The sequence below is a fragment of the Hyperoodon ampullatus genome, assembly GCF_949752795.1.
Source record: "Hyperoodon ampullatus genome assembly, chromosome: 2".
Taxonomy (NCBI): domain Eukaryota; kingdom Metazoa; phylum Chordata; class Mammalia; order Artiodactyla; family Ziphiidae; genus Hyperoodon; species Hyperoodon ampullatus.
Genome location: NC_136915.1, coordinates 100,415,807 through 100,434,782, shown reverse-complemented (window position 1 = coordinate 100,434,782; position 18,976 = coordinate 100,415,807). Strand labels below are relative to the sequence as shown.

The 18,976-nt window shown below is 36.7% G+C and overlaps 1 protein-coding gene across 2 annotated transcripts in view; it reads right to left on the bottom strand.

The window, feature by feature from the left end:
* CAPZA1 (capping actin protein of muscle Z-line subunit alpha 1) overlaps nucleotides 1–18,976 on the bottom strand; it is a gene marked incomplete at both ends in the record, with an annotated part of 45,927 nt that overhangs the window by 1,593 nt on the left and 25,358 nt on the right. The window contains 6 exons of one of the 2 annotated variants that reach the window (XM_079698672.1): nucleotides 2,204–2,275; nucleotides 4,711–4,789; nucleotides 5,743–5,822; nucleotides 7,694–7,900; nucleotides 12,211–12,274; nucleotides 13,689–13,740. In XM_079698672.1, the coding sequence (XP_079554798.1) occupies nucleotides 2,204–2,275; nucleotides 4,711–4,789; nucleotides 5,743–5,822; nucleotides 7,694–7,900; nucleotides 12,211–12,274; nucleotides 13,689–13,740 (554 nt within the window). The remainder of the gene's footprint in view (nucleotides 1–2,203; nucleotides 2,276–4,710; nucleotides 4,790–5,742; nucleotides 5,823–7,693; nucleotides 7,901–12,210; nucleotides 12,275–13,688; nucleotides 13,741–18,976) is intronic. The other variant, XM_079698671.1, reaches the window with a different exon arrangement.

The window sequence follows — 18,976 nt, the reverse complement described above, 5'->3', positions numbered from 1 at the left end:
ATTTTTATGCCTTGAAAATATCTCTGGTTTAAGATGATATAAACAATGCCCTCAGACATATCAGTCATATATTCTAAGCTCAGAGGCTCCTCTAAGCCAATCAATCACATTTTGCTTTACGTGATTCGGGTACAAAATGAATTGAATCTCTTTCTTTCATAATCAAGTAAAACAGAGTTAAAGAGGGTGAGATTTACTGCCTAGGGCAGCATCCCAAGATCCTTTCAAAGAGTCAAAACTACTTTCTATTCATAATAATGCTAAGACATAGGTAATTGCCTTTTCCACTCTCACTCTCGTGTGTACAGTGTAGTTTCATAGAACCTATGTAATGTGTGATGACTTCATTACTTTTTTTTTTTTTAAAATAAATTTATTTATTTATTTTTGGCTGTGTTGGGTCTTCATTGCTGTGCACGGGCTTTCTCTAGTTGTGGTGAGCGGGGGTACTCTTTGTTGTGGTGCGTCGGCTTCTCACTGCGGTCGCTTAGGCTCTAGGCACTTAGGCTTCAGTAGTTGTGGCACTTAGGCTTCAGTAGTTGTGGCTTGCGGGCTCCAGAGTGCAGGCTCAGTAGTTGTGGCACATGGGCTTAGTTGCTCCACGGCATGTGTGATCTTCCTGGACCAGGGCTCAAACCCATGTCTCCTGCATTGGCAGGCGGATTCTTAACCACTGTGCCACCAGGGAAGTCCCGACTTCATTACTTTTTGAGGGCTAATGTGTGAAGCACATATGAGAATCCACTTGTCTTTTATTAAGTCAGACATTACACACTTTGTGAAAATGTAAATCAATGACATTCTTTTCACTGATTTTTTTTTAACTTGGAAAATACAGCTGTTTATTGTGAAAGTGAAGGTTAACAAGTAATGGGTTTGTTATTGTTATTTTTGCTTTAGATTTTTTTTTTTTTTTGGCCATGCCACGTGCTGTAGCATGTAGGAACTTAATTCTCCAACAAGGTATCAAACCCGCACCCCCTGCAGTGAAAGCACGGAGTCTTAACCACTGGACTGCCAGGGAAGTCCCTGTTATTGTTATTTTTAAATTAATAAATAAGTATTTTTAACATTTTTCGGTTTTAATTTCTACTAAGGTAGATAGATATAACACACATAAACAAAAGCTATTTGAGAGTGCTCAGTAACTTCTAGGAATATAAAGAAGTACTGTGAATGCACAAAAAATTATGTCCCTTCTTTCCAGGTATGGAACACAATACTGTTTGATTGAATATTCCTAAAAATGTTCGGTTTCTCTAATGATATGAATGTATGAATGATAACCCCTCTAAGGTTTAGTTTGGCAAACTTTCCTTCCTCCTGGTATTTATCAGTTGAAGATACTGCTGTTCCTTGAGCAAATCTCACAACTGAGAAAGAAAAAGAAGTTTGAATTCTCTAAAGCCATTATCACTATTCTCAGTCAAAGACTGTGAACTAACATCAAGCAACCAACAAAACGGGTTGGTTACATACTAACAATTATAAGCTGCCCAAAACAAGGACCTACTGCATAGCACAGGGAACTAGACTCAGTATCTTAATAACCTATAATGGAAAAGAATCTAAAAAAAGAATATATATATACATATATATATATATATATATATGTAACTGAATCACTTTGCTGTATACCTGAAACTAACACAACATTGTAAATCAACTATATTTAATAAAAATTTAAAAATATAAAAAAGTAGAATCTTTTATAAAGTGCTTAAAAAAAAAGCAAAGCCTGCCAAAATCAAAGTAGTGAAAACAACCTAAATTTCTAGTGGCAGAATCAGTACTCGGGGGCCTCCATGGTGGCGCAGTGGTTAAGAATCTGCCTGCCAATGCAGGGGACACGGGTTTGAGCACTGGCCCGGGAAGATTCCACATGCCGCGGAGCAACTAAGCCTGTGTGCTACAACTACTGAGCCTGTACTCTAGAACCTGCAAGCCACAACTGCTGAAGCCTGTGCACCTAGAGCTTGTGCTCCGCAACAAGAGAAGCCACTGCAAGGAGAAGCCCGCGCACTGCAACACAGAGTAGCCCCCGCTCACCGCAACTAGAGAAAGCCCGCGCAGCAACGAAGACCCAACGCAGCCAAAAATAAATTAAAAGAAAAAGAAAGAATCAGTACTCAGGATCAAAACTAATTTTTTTTAAACAAAAACAAGATGAAAGTGAGACAGACATTAAATATTCCACACTCACCGAAACAGTTACTGAATCCTGTACATCTTTATGACTAACCAACTGAACATTGCCATCTTCATAATAGTGAACCTGTGAGAGACAATGTTTGAGCAAGTTATGTAGGTTACATAGAAACTTACTGCTTAGAGCACAAATCCATGCTTTCAGCCATCCCCAAACTTATCAAGTCTGAGCAAATAATTAATATGACCAATGGTAATTTACAATGGTGGTTAAAATTCACAGAAGACTTAAATTTAAGAATTCTCTTTCCTTAGCAGGGAAAACTCATTATTAATTAATAAACATTTATTATGGGCTTGTTGCTTTCCAGACACTGTGCTACGCATTGTGAATACAAAGATCTTAAATAAGATTTCACTCTTAAAAGTATTAAAATAAAATCAATTAACATTAGTTTTTCTCTGTGAAAACCAAGAAATTTTAATGGATCCTAATCCTTTACACATCTCTCCATATATACCATCATCGTTTTTGGTTAAGTAGATCTGACCAAGTGCAGGAAAAGCTTGATTGAGGGTTAAAGACAGGACTGAAAAATAAATATTCTATTGGTAAATCAGGCTACAAAAATAAATAAGGCAAAAGCAGTTCTGAGGATGTAAGGCAAAGTGGGGTACTACAATTATGATAACAATTAGCAAGAAGGAGGATTACCCAAGAGACAGACTAACCATTCAACTAGATGTAAGGCTCAGGAAGTTTCAGCAATTTACATGATAGGTTCAGTCACAGTCACCAAAAGTAACAAAACCTTTCCTAGGTTTCATCTGCTAATAAAAATTTCAACATGACTATCATCAATGTAAATCCTCAGAAATTGTTGCCTTCCCAGAGCTATCCTTCTGCTTATAGAATAACCAAAGGTTTAAATATCTTAATGACATTTCCAAATAACTCTCACTCTGATTTTTAAAAGATATCTAAATGAAGTAAGCTTTCCCCCAGAGTGTGATCAGCCAGTCTAGGGTAAGTTATAAATGAGGTCTGGGTACTGGGCCCTGTTGTAAAAGTCTTATCAGAAACCTCTGTGATGTGCGCTCTTAATTTATAGGTTTGCCTTGGCAAAGCTGAAACACGAGTAACTTATTTCCTTCTAGGAGGAAAATAAATTTCCCTGCATAAGTTTATAGTAAGCTGCCAGGTTAATACTGATGCCACAGTTACAAGAGGTAAAGAGCATAGGGCTACTCAATAGACATAGTCAACAGATATAGAACAATATATTTTCTTCCGTTGGGCTCCCCCAGAAGCCGACCCTGGGATAAAGATTTGTGAGATAAAGTTTATTTCGGAGGTAATCTCAGGAAGCACTAGTAAGGACTGAGGAAATGAGACACAGAAGGCAAGGAAGTGTTCTAGGTGCATTAAGGAGCACATTATAGCTGCGGGCACTGGACTCTGGAAGACTACGCAGAACAGGCTTTAGAGTTGTCCCACCTGAGGGGTGAAGAAGCTGGCATATTTACCCACCAGCTTTTGAATGGCACTAAGGGCTGTGCCAGAGCTATGAATGTAATACTTCCAGTTTGCCTCATCTGAGCTGGGAATGCTCCTAAAGCTAGGAAAAGCTCCCAGGAAGAGAGGTGCAGCTACTTGTAGCAGTAAGTAATCAGTATGTACGAAAAAAGTGGTTACAGATGACATCTCCTATGTATATTTCGATTAAATTATACCATTTAAAAAGGCAACTCTTGCTAATTGTTATTAAAGCAAGACTTAACCACAATACAATAGAGGTAAAATTAGGTACTGATCTTCTTAGATATCATTAACTATTTAATCTGACTTCAGAGTTAGTTGGGCTTAAGAATTAAATCACCATGAATTTTGAAAGTCAAACCTGTTAGGATATCAGAAGACTTCAATCCAGATAGGCATCAAATGAGTTAATAAGCTCCTTATTCACCTGCCTGTCTGTTCTGACACCAGCATTAGAAATCTACTCTGCTTGGTTTATCACACTTGGCCATTCTCTCTAGTTCCTCTGTTTTATTTACTTGGTTTAAAACCTCCTGTCATTACTGTAAAATAAATAAATAAATAAAACAAAACAACAAGTCTATTCATGTAGCTTTCTTCAGAGCTAAGAGTTAACCTTAAGTATATGTATATGTACACATTTAAACAAGATACATAAAAGACTCTAAGTAAGTTCCAGTAGCTGCTATATAGTCACTTCTTAATAATTAGTTATTTTCTTCTTTCATAGAACTGCTGCTTGATAATTCCTGGAAAAATCTTAGGTTATCTTTGAAAGAGAAAAATAACAAGCAAGCAGTACACTTCACATGACTATCCTTTATCAACCCAGAATAGCTCTGATTAACTACAGTACTTCGCTAGGAAGGAGGCTTCAACTTCTATTTCTATTTACCATTGATCTCCTTTTGCATCTACATATAGCTGTTCCTTATTTGTAATGTCAGAACAAATATCAACTTGCATGTTTGTTTTAAAGATGTGATGTTTTAACATGGCCTATTAACATACTGGGATCTCACCTGAATCTTAAGTACTCCAACCACCTGGGCTGTAGATGGTGTGATGGTGAACTTCCATTCTGATCTCCAACGACCATTCCTATTAAAACACACACACAACACTGTAGAATTAACAATAAGAGAAAGGTGATTTGCCACTGAGGCAGAGAATTTGGGAAATTGGAAAAAACAGAAACAAGTCATTTCCAGTTTGACAAATCCAGGGCTCTATCCACTCAAATGTAAGTTTGTATTCAACTGGCCTAATCATAAGCCTTTTCTAAGTTATTTTGACTTTCACCTTTCATTTTTTATCTTGGAGTAGAAAACCATGCCTATTCTGCTCATGAGAGGCTTTTCCACAAACAAATGGATGGGCCACTGAGTTATGCAGTAACTCAAGTATTATTAAACAAACTCAAGTAAAACTCACACTTTCCACTGGGTACTTTATTAATCACTTATTCTCACTCAATGTAAGAGTACTATTTGAAAGATAAATTATAAAATCTTAGAAGAAATCTAAATGATCACATCCAAATCCCTCATTCTGCAGTAGGGAACTGAAGCCTCTAAGTCAGATAACTTATCGCAAGCTAGTTAGATTAAAAACCAAGTCTCGGGCTTCCCTGGTGGCACAGTGGTTAAGAATCTGCCTGCCAATGCAGGGCACACCGGTTCGAACCCTGGTCCAGGAAGATCCCACATGCCTTGGAGCAACTAAGCCCATACACCACAACTACTGAGCCTGTGATCTAGAGCCCACGAGCCACAGCTACTGAGACTGTGCACCACAACTACTGAAGTCCCCACGCCTACAGCCCGTGCTCCGCAACAAGAGAGGCCACCACAATGAGAAGCCCGTGTGCTACAACAGAGTAGCCCCGCTCGCCGCAACTAGAGGAAGCCCGTGTGCAGCAACAAAGACGCAACACAGCCAAAAATAAATAAAATAAATTTATAAAAAACAAAAAAACAAAGTCTCAACTGCTGGTTTGGTTTCTTTCCTATATAAATTAGATTTTAAAAAGAAGAGAACATCTACTTTCTTACCAGAAGTTTTTAGGCTGAAACTGGTGGCTTTCAATACATGCAATAATGGTCTGTTGCCCATCTATAGTTTTAGCATAAACCTATTGTTAAAAAAAAAAAAGTTAGATTCTTGAAAACATATTTAAGCAACAAACACTATAAAAAAGCAGTGTGCTAAATCCTTGGGGGAGATGAAGAGTCAAACAGGGTAAGCTTACAACTCAGAGAGTTCATGGAATATGAACACAAACCACATGTTAAGTTCTAGAGAAGAGAGTGGTATAATGAATACAGAAGGAAATACTGCTTTAGGTTTAGGGTACAAGAGAGGTACCAGTTGGAATGGGCCTTACAAGACAGATGAGATTCTGATAAGTAGAGACTGAGAATAAAGATGAGTAGGCAGTTCAGGGAGAAAACGGGGGTGCTGGTCCAGTGAATGACTCAATGGTAATTAGTTCTGTTAGGTTAGAGGGTGTGTGTGAAGTGGAACTGTGGAAGATAACATAGGATTGTAGATTTAGGCCATGTAGTAGTAGATGTAAGGTAAGAAGACTGGACTTTATTCTACAGGCAACGGACAGAAACCAAAACAACATGACCAGAACTATTATTTGGGGATAATAATCAATATTGGTGTACAGAGTAAAATGGGAGAAAAGTTGAAAGTTAGGCCACAGAATTAATCTAGGCAGTAAAACAGGGTAGTGTCAATGGGCATAAGGATGCAGAAGCACAGTCAAAAGTCTGGCAATATATTGCAAGTGAAGGGCAAGAGAAAGGAAGGGGTCAAAGTACATGCATGCTTAGGTGACTAGAAAGACAGTGGTGTCATTAACAAATCAGAAAATTCAGATGGAAATGTCCAGCTAGGAGTTAGAAATACCAACTGTTTCTTAGTGTAGGAGAGGTGAACAAAAATGTGACCACCAAGGAAAAGAAAAAACAAAAGGCTTTACAGTCCACAAAATGTTTTTATATTTCCTTTTGCTCTAATAAATATAGTGAAACACACTGTTATTATCTATAGATGATAAAGTTGAAGTTCATAGAGCTTCTTGCCCAAGGTCATTCAGAAAGTGGTTAAGGTAGAACCCAAACCCATTGCTTTTCTGACACCAAATTCTGTAACTTCCCCTACATTAAATAAACTATGAGTTTTTGAGAGAGAGAAATACAGCAATGGGGAATGCCTACATTTACAAAAGTAGGGGAAAGAAAAAGAAATAAGCAGAGACAGTAAGAATAATTAGAGGGTACTGACATAGCAGTCTAAGAAAAGATAATTTCTAGAAGTAGCTGGTTGGCCTCAGTGTGAAATGCCATACAAAAGTCAAGGACCAAGAAAAGGACACTGGGTCAGGCAATTCAGGAATCATTAGTAACCTCAGAGAGCAGTTTTTGTAGAGCAGGGACTGAAGCCAAAACTCATAGGGTTAAGAAGTGGATAAGTAATGAGGAAGGCACTAGTAGGAGTAGAATGCTCCATGGTTTGGTTGTATAGCAGAGAGAGATGAGGGAAGGGAGAAGTAGAGGAGAGGGAGGAGAGGCAAGGTGGAAGAAGAAAGAGAAGTAACTTACAGGAATTACTATCTTGACTGAAGAAATGTCCTCCCCCACCCCATACCCAACCCACTTAAGGACAGGAGAAATAAAAATATTTCTAGGTAGGGCTTCCCTGGTGGCACAGTGGTTGGGAGTCTGCCTGCCGATGCAGGGGATGCGGGTTCGTGCCCCGGTCAGGGAAGATCCCGCATGCCGCGGAGCGGCTGGGCCCGTGAGCCGTGGCCGCTGAGCCTGCGCGTCCGGAGCCTGTGCTCCGCAACGGGAGAGGCCACAACAGTGAGAGGCCCTTGTACCACAAAAAACAAACAAACAAAAAACAGATGTTTGTGGCTGGCCAAAGCCTCCAAATGATAAGGTAAATATAAGAAAAACAACACTCTAATAATGAAGCAGGCAGATACTTAACAGTACAGAAGCCGTTGGAATAATGATCTTTCACATAGGCCCTTAAAGCACTGTCACAGGATTCTCTCCAAGACTTCAGACCTCCATCTACTTCCTCTGGCTGGGGGTCACTTGCTTCTTTCCGTAAGTGATCAAACTTAAAGGAAATTTTGTTTCTTGGATCTAAAAATCTGCTATTACCCAGGTCACCGTGTTCTGTAATTAAGACCTTCCAAAGAATAATTACAAAAATAAGTAACTCTGTAAAAAAAGACAGTTCTTCTTGTCACATTTTACAAAACAAACAAATACAATTCTGGAGACGATTAACTTTTCATTTAGTCAGATTTCTCTTTCATAATCAATTTTTCAACCAATTCACATTTTTATTTTTATAAAAATATTATGTTTTGGGGTAAGTCAACTCTAAACTGAAACATTTCCCCCATCCTAACAATACCCTTCATTTCTTGGTTTCTGTTTAATATACAACCTATGTATATACATATAACTGTAATAACTTATATGTACACTTTTGTATTCCTTTTTCACATATTTCATGAACTTTTTCCAGAGTCATTACACTTAGCATTTAAAATAGGTAATAAAATAAATCACATGGTTCAAAAATGAAAAATACTATATAAAGTAAAATCTTTTTCTCACCTTTATCTCCCATTCACCAAATTCCCAACATATTCCCCCTTTCCACACAAAGGTAACTGATTTTATTAATTTAGAGCAAGAGTTGTCTTTGGCAAGCTATGCATGAGGTGGCATTTGTTTCTGTAAATAAAGTTTTGCTGAACACAGCCCCACTTGCTTGTTTTTGTATAGTCTATGGCTGCTTTCCTGCTACAATAGCAGAGCTGAGTAGTCAAGGCTGACTCTTTGTCCCACAGGCTGATAATATTTACTATCTGACCCTTTACAGGAAAAATTTGCCAATTTCCGATTTAGATTATTATTTTTTTAAACAAATAGAATTTAATATTCTAATTCTCCACCCCTTTCTTTTACACAAAAACTAGAATACTATACTGTACTTTTTCTTTCTTTCTTTTTAAATCTGACATATCTAGATGATCTTTCCATACTAGTGCTTAGAGAACTTCCTTGTTTATTATAGCCATGTATGACTCTATTGTACAGGTGTACAAAAATTTATTCAACCAGTCCCCTATTAATAGATAGTTTGGGTAGTTTCTAATCTTTTGCTATTATGAACAATACTGCAACGAATGTCCTTGTATGTTCGTTATGTACAAATTATGTACATGTGCCAAGCACACCTGTGGGATAAATTCCCTGAAGCAGGACAGTTGGGTCAAGGGTAAATGCATTCATAATTTTGATAGAGATCGACAAACCGCCATCACAGGATGTTGTACCAAGGTACAAGCCCACTTCTTTTCACCTTAAAAAAAAAGTCATTTATATTTCCACCTTGGTGAACTATGTGTACCTAACTTTTGCCCACTTTTCTACTGAGTCTTTGGTGTTTTTCTAGTTGAACCTCAGGGAGATTATCCTTTTGCATGTATTTTTGAGTTCCACATATTTTCCCCTAACTTGCCATTTGTCTTTTGACACAGTTACCATTTAAAATTAACTATATACGATCTCATTATATGTATATCTCATTACACATACCATAGTATACTTAATCATTTCTGAATTGAAGGAGCTTTAAGCTAGTTACAGTTTCTACCATTGAAAGCCACTATAAATTGTACCATAAATAAAGTCTTCTCTTCTCCTTAAAAAGAATTCTTTGGAAAGAATTCCTACTTTTGAGATTTCTGTCCTTATCATCAGACTATCTTTAAAAACCTTGTTTATAATGACAGTAGGAAAAATACATAAAACTATTTCCTTAGTTTTACCTTCATAAAGCTTTCTCATTATAATTTTGCAACTTTTGTAACTACAAGGTAAATATATTCACATTAAAATTTTAATTTGTACTTCCTTAAATACTATTAGTAGGTGATCTAACACTTTTCAAGTTTGCTCTGTATTCTCCAATTGGGTACAGTTGGTTCACATCTGTTGCTCATTTATCCACTGAACTCTTGGCACCACCCTTAGGTATTTGAATAACCTTTTTATTATGTTTGAGGTACATATTTTCTCCTTTTTAAATCTTATTTTTAAAATCTTTTTATTTTGCAGAAGTCACTTTCTTTGATAAACTTTTCTAATGTTTCATCATTATGCAAGTTATGAATCTCTTTCCATTTCCTACTAAATTTTTATGTTCAAAAAATAGTTAACCTTTAAACTACACTTGGAATTAATCTAGGAATACAGTTGGCTTTGGAAATCAAAATTAGATCAAACTTATACATTTTATCAATTACTTCCTTTTCCCTTCTATTTTATGTTACTTAGTTTAAGGCTCTACTATCATTGCTTTATGTCTTTATGTTTGCTAGCATTAGTCTTCCTTCATTGTTGTTCTTGATCAGAATAATCCTGTATGGTCTATTACAATTGTCATTAGGAATTGTATGGAATCTATTTGAAAAAGCTTCACATATTATCTATATTTCTAAATCGGATAAACTTTCCATATTATTTATATTCCTTATTCAGAAATGTGGCATTTACATCTATTTAATTTTCCATTCATTTCTCTGATTAAAATGTGTGTGTGTGAGTGGGTATATATGAACTGTGTGACAGACTCTTGCTTGTTTCCTATCCAATATCCATTCTCTCCCTTTTCCTTACAAATAGAACCTCAAAGGTTTTCAAGAAGGCAATATGTCCAACTAAAAAGACAACACTTCTCAGCTAGGAATGATAAAGTGATATGCATTCTGGCAACAGTTTATCAGTGGAAGGTGCTTCTGAACAGCCAATAGCACCTCTTGCACCTTCCTCCTTCTTCCTTCCTGGAACATGCATTCAGTGCCCAGAGATGGATCAGCTATCTTGAGAACATGATAATGAAAACCATACATAAGGATGGCACAACAGAGAGCTAGAAGCAACTTGCGTCTCTGATGATATGGAACTGCCATAACATCCCAAAATATTACCTCTGGATTTCTTATGTGACAAAAATAGTCTCTATTTAGTTAACCCACTGTAGTTGATTTTCTATTATATGCAGTGATGGCATCTACTTTAATAACTCAAACATCTTTCCATATTTTCCTTTTATGTCTAGGTAATGTGTGTTGTTGTGGCTAAGAATGTGATCTCCTTTTGACTACATTTTTAAGCTGGCTACCGCATGTATATGGGAATGTTCTTATATCATTATCTGGACACAGACCTTATTATTTCAATAATTCCACTGTATTAGTGAAGTATACAATATCAACTGTAAGCAATATTTATCATGTATTTTTCAGTATTTTTTTCTTTTATACTTGTAATTAATCTAGTTTCATTGAGAAAATAAAGATAAGCACAAATATAAACTAAAACAAACAAAAAACAACAAACAAAACATATTACAGTAATCCTGTAATCCCAACATACGGAGTTAACGTTTTGGTGTATATTTTCCCACATTTCCATTTCTATGCACATCTATATCCTACTTTATTTCTGAGTCTAAAGATGCATACATTCCCCTCATGATTTAACATCTCATAAAATCGGATACATCTTAAACTTGACAGCATCTTAGGACTGTGTCATAGTTTAACTGACAGTGTTTTTTCTTTCTTAGTGGCACATAAAGTAAGATGTACCTTTCACAGAATATAAGATGCAGATTCTAATATAGTATAACTGTTCATTTAAATATCTATTTAAAAAATAAACTAGCATAATGCTACATATTGCTTTATGTTTTAGCTTAATATATCATGAACATATTCCCAGCTATCAGTTTTCAATGGTTACATAGGACTTTGGCCTACAGATATTTTATTTATTTATTTTATTAAAAATTTTTTTTAACATCTTTATTGGAGTATAATTGCTTTATAGATATTTAATTTAATGTTGGACATTTAGATTGTTCCCAGTTTTTCATTATCATAAACCTTGCTTCAAATAATCTTTTTACACATTTATATACTTATTTCCCTAGGATAAATTCTATGGACTTGTGGGTTCAAAGGGGATTCAGACTTTTAAAAGGCATTTGCTATTTGGTGCCATATTGCCTTTGAAGTATACATTAATGAATTTGTAAAGCTCTTTCATATAATGTTAATAACTGTGGTAAAAATGGGAATATGTATTTGCTTTGTTCCTGTATTGGAACAGGAATTCTTGTTTTCCCGTTAAATATAATGTCTCCTGTTATTCTTACCAAGGAGAATTAGAGACAGCTGGAAAACTTGTGTAAAACTCAATTCCTTTTACTTTTACTGTTCTTGTTAGGGACAGCTCTCTCTTCAAAGAAACTCCTAGTATTTTCAGAGGGAGGAAGAATTTCCTAATATGTAGAATATCTACAAAAGCTAAGAATACTAAGACATGCATTCATTCAGCATCTTATCTTCAGACATCTGTTTTATAGTATTTCTACTACTTTCCAGGCACAGTCTATCTAATAGAAACAACTATTACCTGATCTTCATATCCTTCTATCTTCACAGGTGTGAACTGATCCATGTTATACTGGGCAAATGCACTGTTTTTTTTTAAAAAGGGAGAAGAGGGAGAGAAAATAATTATATATAAATAAATATAAAAGGTAGTTCAGGGAATTCCCTGGCAGTCCAGTGGTTAGGACTGCGCACTTCCACTGCAGGGGGCACAGGTTCCATCCCTGGTTGGGGAACTACTATCCTATATGCCATGTGGCGCAGCCAGAAGAAAGAAGAAAAAGGTAGTTCACAGAACAGTGAAAGAGAATGTATAATTGGGGTATCGTTTATTATGGCAATTATAGTGATGCTGTGCAAATTTTAGGTTTGTAGGATCTGGTCCCAAAATGAGTTCTGAAAAAGCAGTATGGACAGGGCAGAAGACTTTCCCAGGCAGCAATTCTTAAAACATTTTCTACACCTAAAATCTAAACAAATTATGTATCACACCAAATGCCTTAATAATAATTATTTGTTGCTCTGCATCAAAATCCTTGTTCCATCTCCCCACCCCACACTTGCCCAGTCATTATCCAATTCTGATTTCCTCTTTACAGAGGAACTCTGGGCCAGTTGGATAGACAGTAACTGAAAGCGTACTTTGTATTGAAGAGTAAAGAACAGTAGTGATAAAGCCAGAGAACAGGGGGCCTAGAAAGCTAGATAGTATTTAGATTTGAAGAAGACAAGAAAACCAACCAACCAACCAACCAACCACCAATCTAATGTTTTTGAGGACAAGGACAAAATGAAAATGATATTCTAGAAACATTAATTAGCCTGACAGTGATAAGCAGCCAATGATTGGGTAGAATAATAATGCAATTATTCTATGGTTAACTCTATTAAGGTACTTTCTGAGTATCTGCTATTTTTTGGCAATTTGAGAAACATTATCACTCCTCAATAGCAGCCTAATCTTTCTATAACTGGCAGTTATAAAAAAATTCAGCCTGAACTAAAAGAACTAAACCTGCTTTAACAGGGAAAATCTAGGCAAAAATAAAAATAAGTAAGACCATATAAAATAAACTTTAAGGAAGTAGGGGCTTCCCTGGTGGTGCAGTGGTTGAGAGTCCGCCAGCCGATGCAGGGGACACGGGTTCGTGCCCCGGTCCGGGAGGATCCCACATGCCGCGGAGCGGCTGGGCCCGTGAGCCATGGCCGCTGAGCCTGCGGGTCCGGAGCCTGTGCTCCGCAATGGGAGAGGCCACAACGGTGACAGGCCCGTGTACCGCAAAAAAAAAAAAAATTAAAAAAAAAAAAAACTTTAAGGAAGTAACAACATTTTGGGGGAATACGTTTTCTCCAAGGGAAAAAAAACCCAACTAAAATTGTTAAAAACCAACTGCTTTATTTTGAGGTATTTTAAACTTAGTTTTCAGGGTCCTAGTTTACTATCAACATAATTTACCCAATATTAGAATAACAAGTAAGTGGACTTCGAAAGATACTTACTGTGCTGCCCCTTCCCTGAGGAGATTGTCATTATTAAGTAGTAGCCGGACATCTGAGGAGGAAAACAATGTTAAAGATGTTAAAATTCAAATGTTCAGTAGAAGACAAACTTGGAGAAATTTTAGCGGATTTCTAGATTAGATTTTTAGAAAACCAGGCTTTGCAAGATTAGTCTTTGGATGTACTGTATATGTAGAAATTCTAAAAATGTACACAAACAGATGCTAATGTTCACTGATATACACAGAATTATTTGTGATACAATAATCCAACAATAAATTCTCAAGGAATTTCATAGCAAATGAAAAACATGGTTTACAGAAGGTTACAGTTAGGACTATTTATTTGTATCTAAAGAATCCTTTTAAAATAGATTAAGAATTGTAGGCTTTTCTGTAACATCAGACCAAGAAAGCTGGGCACAATTCAGTCAGTGGCAGTGAAATTGCTGAACATATTTTTCTTTAGAGAATCTAATGTGGGGCCTACAATCTTTTTAAAAAGCTGTATGTCAAGAGTCTAGTCACTTTTCTTTTGGAAGAGGTGTGTCCTTGTTACTAAGAAACTACCAAGCATTAACTCCAAGAGAGAAGGCTGATTATAAGCCAAAGGCAACTGACTCTTAGAGCTTCTGAAAGAAGGGGCTGGCAGAGGCCAATGTGTAGCATGCCAATAAAAACCAGCCGTCATGTCATAAGTAGCTTGCTAACTCAATCTAATGCTTTGGTATCAATTATTCTCATGATAATCCTATAAAGTACATTCAGTTGTCAGAAATACAACAAGGTACTTCTAACTACAAAGACCACTAATTTTTGTTAAGTCAAGGATTTATCTGAGCTAATCAGCTGGATAAAGTTCACGTCATAGGAGTATTTCTAAAAGCTCTGTTGTTGAAAATTTACATTTGGTCAATATGGAAGAGAGACTAGGCAAAGAAAGGCTGCATTTGTTTTTCTTGGTGTTACTGCTCAAATATCCAAAAAACAAGTCTATAAAGAAGAATGTCTTGATTTATTTCTATTGTATTATTTCACTCCTTGTAAATAACACTTATATGTTCTCTTAGTTACTTTTGCTCTGCATCATTGATTTTATCAGTGGAAATTATTGATTGATCTACAATTTGTGGGGCTCTGAGCCAAGTGCAAATGAACATTACACAGTTCCTCTAACTAAGCAGGTAACCTTCTTTTTTTTCTATTATTTTTAAATTTTTTATTGGAGGATGGATGCTTTAAAATGTTGTGTTAGCCTCCACCGCACAACAAAATGAGTCAGCCATACACATACAGATATCCTCTCCCTTTTGGACTTCCCTCCCATTTAGGTTACCACAGTACATTAGGTAGAGCTCCCTGTGCTATACAGTATGTTCCCATCAGTTGTCTATTTTATACGTAGTAACTATAATGTATATGTGTAAATCCCAGTCTCCCAATTCCTCCCTCCCCACCCCTTTCCCCCGTGGTATCCATACATTTGTTCTCTACGTCTATGCCTCTATTTCTGCTTTGCAAATAAGATCATCTATACCATTTTTCTAGATTCCACATATATGCATTATTTTTTTTTCAATTTTTGAATTTTTTTTATACAACAGGTTCTTATTAGTTATCTATTTTATACATATTAGTGTATATACGTCAATCCCAATCTCCCAGTTCATCCCACCACCACCACCACCACCCCCGCCACTTTGCCCCCTTGGTGTACATACATTTGTTCTCTACAACTGTGTCTCTCTGCCCTGCAAACTGGTTCATCTGTACCATTTTTCTAGGTTCCACATATATACATTAATATACAATATTTGTTTTTCTCTTCCTGACTTACTTCACTATGTATGACAGTCTCTAGATCCATCCACATCTCTACAAATGACCCAATTTCGCTCCTTTTAATGGCTGAGTAATATTCCATATGTACCACATCTTCCTTATCCATTCATCTGTCGATGGGCATTTAGGTTGCTTCCATGACCTGGCTATTGTAAACAGTACTGCAATGAACATTGGGGTGCATGTGTCTTTTTGAATTATGGTTTTCTCTGGGTATATGCCCAGTAGTGGGATTGCTGGGTCATATGGTAATTCTATTTTTAGTTTTTTAAGGAACCTCCATACTGTTCTCCATAGTAGTGGCTCTATCAATTTACATTCCCACTAACAGTGCAAGCGGGTTCCATTTTCTCCACACCCTCTCCAGCATTTGTTGTTTGTAGATTTTCTGAGGATGCCCATTCTTACTGGTGTGAGGTGATACCTCATTGTAGTTTTTTGTTTGTTTGTTTGGTTTTTTTTGCAGTACGCGGGCCTCTTACTGTTGTGGCCTCTTCTGTTGCGGAGCACAGGTTCCGGACGCGCAGGCTCAGTGGCCATGGCTCATGGGCCCAGCCGCTCCACAGCATGTGGGATCTTCCCAGACCGGAGCATGAACCCATGTCCCCTGCATCGGCAGGCGGACTCTCAACCACTGCGCCACCAGGGAAGCCCCATTGTAGTTTTGATTTGCATTTCTCTAATAATTAGTGATGCTGAGCAGCTTTTCCTGTGCTCTTTGGCCATCTGTATGCCTTCTTTGGAGAAATGTCTGTTTAGGTCTTCTGCCCATTTTTTGATTGGGTTGTTTGTTTTTTTTAATATTGAGCTGCATGAGCTGTTTATATATTTTGGAGATTAATCCTTTGTCCGTTGATTTGCTTGCAAATATTTTCTCCCATTCTGAGTATTGTCTTTTTATCTTGTTTGTAGTTTCCTTTGCTTTGCAAAAGCTTTTAAATTTCATTAGGTCCCATTTGTTTAGTTTTGCTTTTATTTCCACTACTCTAGGAGGTGGATCAAAAAAGATCTTGCTGTGATTTATGTCAAAAAGTGTTCTCCCTAGGTTTCCTCTAAGAGTTTTATAGTGTCCAGTCTTACATTTAGGTCTCTAATCCATTTTCAGTTTATTTTTGTATATGGTGTTAGGGAGTGTTCTAATTTCATTCTTTTACATGTAGCTGTCCAGTTTTCCCAGCACCACTTATTGAAGAGACTGTCTTTTCTCCATTGTATATCCTTGCCTCCTCTGTCATAGATTAGTTGACCACAGGTGCGTGGGTTTATCTCTGGGCTTTCTTTCCTGTTCCATTGATCTATATTTCTGTTTTTGTGCCAGTACCATGTTGTCTTGATTACTGTAGCTTTGTAGTATAGTCTGAAGTCAGGGAGTCTGATTCTTCCAGCTCCGTTTTTTCCCCTCAAGACTGCCTTGGCTATTCCGGGTCTTTTGTGTCTCCATACAAATTTTAAGATTTTTTGTTCTAGCTCTGTAAAAAATGCCATTGGTAATTTGATAGGGATTGCATTGAATCTGTAGATTGTTTTGGGTAGTATAGTCATTTTCACAATACTGATTCTTCCAATCCAAGAACATGGTATATCTCTCCATCTGTTTGTGTCATCTTTGATTTCTTTCATCAGTGTCTTATAGTTTTCTGAGTACAGGCATTTTATCTCTTTAGGTAGGTTTATGCCTAGGTATTTTATTCTTTTTGTTGCAGTGGTGAATGGGACTGTTTCCTTAACTTCTCTTTTTGATCTTTCGTTGTTAGCGTATAGGGATGCAAGAGATTTCTGTGCATTAATTTTGTAGCCTGCAACTTTACCAAATTCATTGATTGGCTCTAGTAGTTTTCTGGTGGCATCTTTAGGATTCTCTATGTATAGTATCATGTCATCTGCAAACAGTGACAGTTTTACTTCTTCTTTTCCGATTTGTATTCCTTTTATTTCTTTTTCTTCTCTGATTGCCGTGGCTAGGACTTCCAAAACTATGTTGAATAATAGTGGTGAGAGTGGACATCCTTGTCTTGTTCCTGATATTAGAGGAAATGCTTTCAGTTTTCCACCATTGAGAATGATGTTTGCTGTGGGTTTGTCATATATGGCCTTTATTATGTTGAGGTAGGTTCCCTCTATGCCCACTTTCTGGAGAGTTTTTATCATAAATGGGGGTTGAATTTTGTCAAAAGCCTTTTCTGTATCTATTGAGATGATCACATGGTTTTTATTCTTCAACTTGTTAATATGGTGTAACACACTGATTGACTTGCGTATACTGAAGAATCCTTGCATCCCTGGGATAAATCCCACTTGATCATAGTGTATGATCTTTTTAACGTGTTGTTGGATTTTGTTTTCTAGTATTTTGTTGAGGATTTTTGCATCTATATTCACCAGTGATATTGGTCTGTAATTTTCTTTTTTTTAGTATCTTTGTCTGTTTTGGCATCAGGGTGATGGTGGCCTCGTAGAACAAGTTTGGGAGTGTTCCTTCCTCTGCAGTGTTTTGGAAGTTTGTGAAGGATGGGTGTTATCTCTTCCCTAAATGTTTGATAGAATTCACCCGTGAAGCCATCTGGTCCTGGGCTTTTGTTTGTTGGAAGATTTTTAATCACAGTTTCAATTTCATTACTTGTGAGTGGTCTGTTCATATTTTCTATTTCTTCCTGGTTCAGTCTTGGGAGGTTATAGCTTTCTAAGAATTTGTCCATTTCTTCCAGGTTGTCCATTTTATTGGCATAGAGTTGCTTATAGTAGTCCCTTAGGATGCTTTGTATTTCTGTGGTGTCTGTTGTAACTTCTTTTTCATTTCTAATTTTATTGATTTGAGTCCTCTCCTCTTTTTCTTGATGAGTCTGGCTAATGTTCAATCAATTTTGTTTATCTTCTCAAAGAACCAGCTTTTAGTATTTATCTTTGCTATTGTTTTCTTTGTTTCTATTTCATTTACTTCTGCTGTGATCTTTATGATTTCTTTCCTTTGGGCTTTGTTTCTTCTTCTTTCTCTAGTTCCTTTAGGTGTAAGGCTAGATTGTTTGAGATTTTTCTTGTTTCTTGAGGTAGGCTTGTATTGCTATAAACTTCCCTCTTAGAACTGCTTTTGCTGTATCCCATAGGTTTTGGATCGTTGTGTTTTCGTTTTAATTTGTCTCTAGTTATTTTTTGATTTCCTCTTTGAGTTCTTCAGTGATCTCTTGGTTATTTAGTAACGTATTGTTTAGCCGCCATGTGTTTGTGTTTTTTACGTTTTTTTCCCTGTAACTGATTTCTAATCTCATAGCGTTGTGGTTGGAAAAGATGCTTGATATGATTTCAATTTTCTTAAATTTACCAAGGCTTGATTTGTGACCCAAGATGTGATCAGTCCTGGAGAATGTTCTGTGTGCACTGGATAAGAGAGTGTAATCTGCTGTTTTTGGATGGAATTTCCTATAAGTATCAATTAAATCTATCTGGTCTATT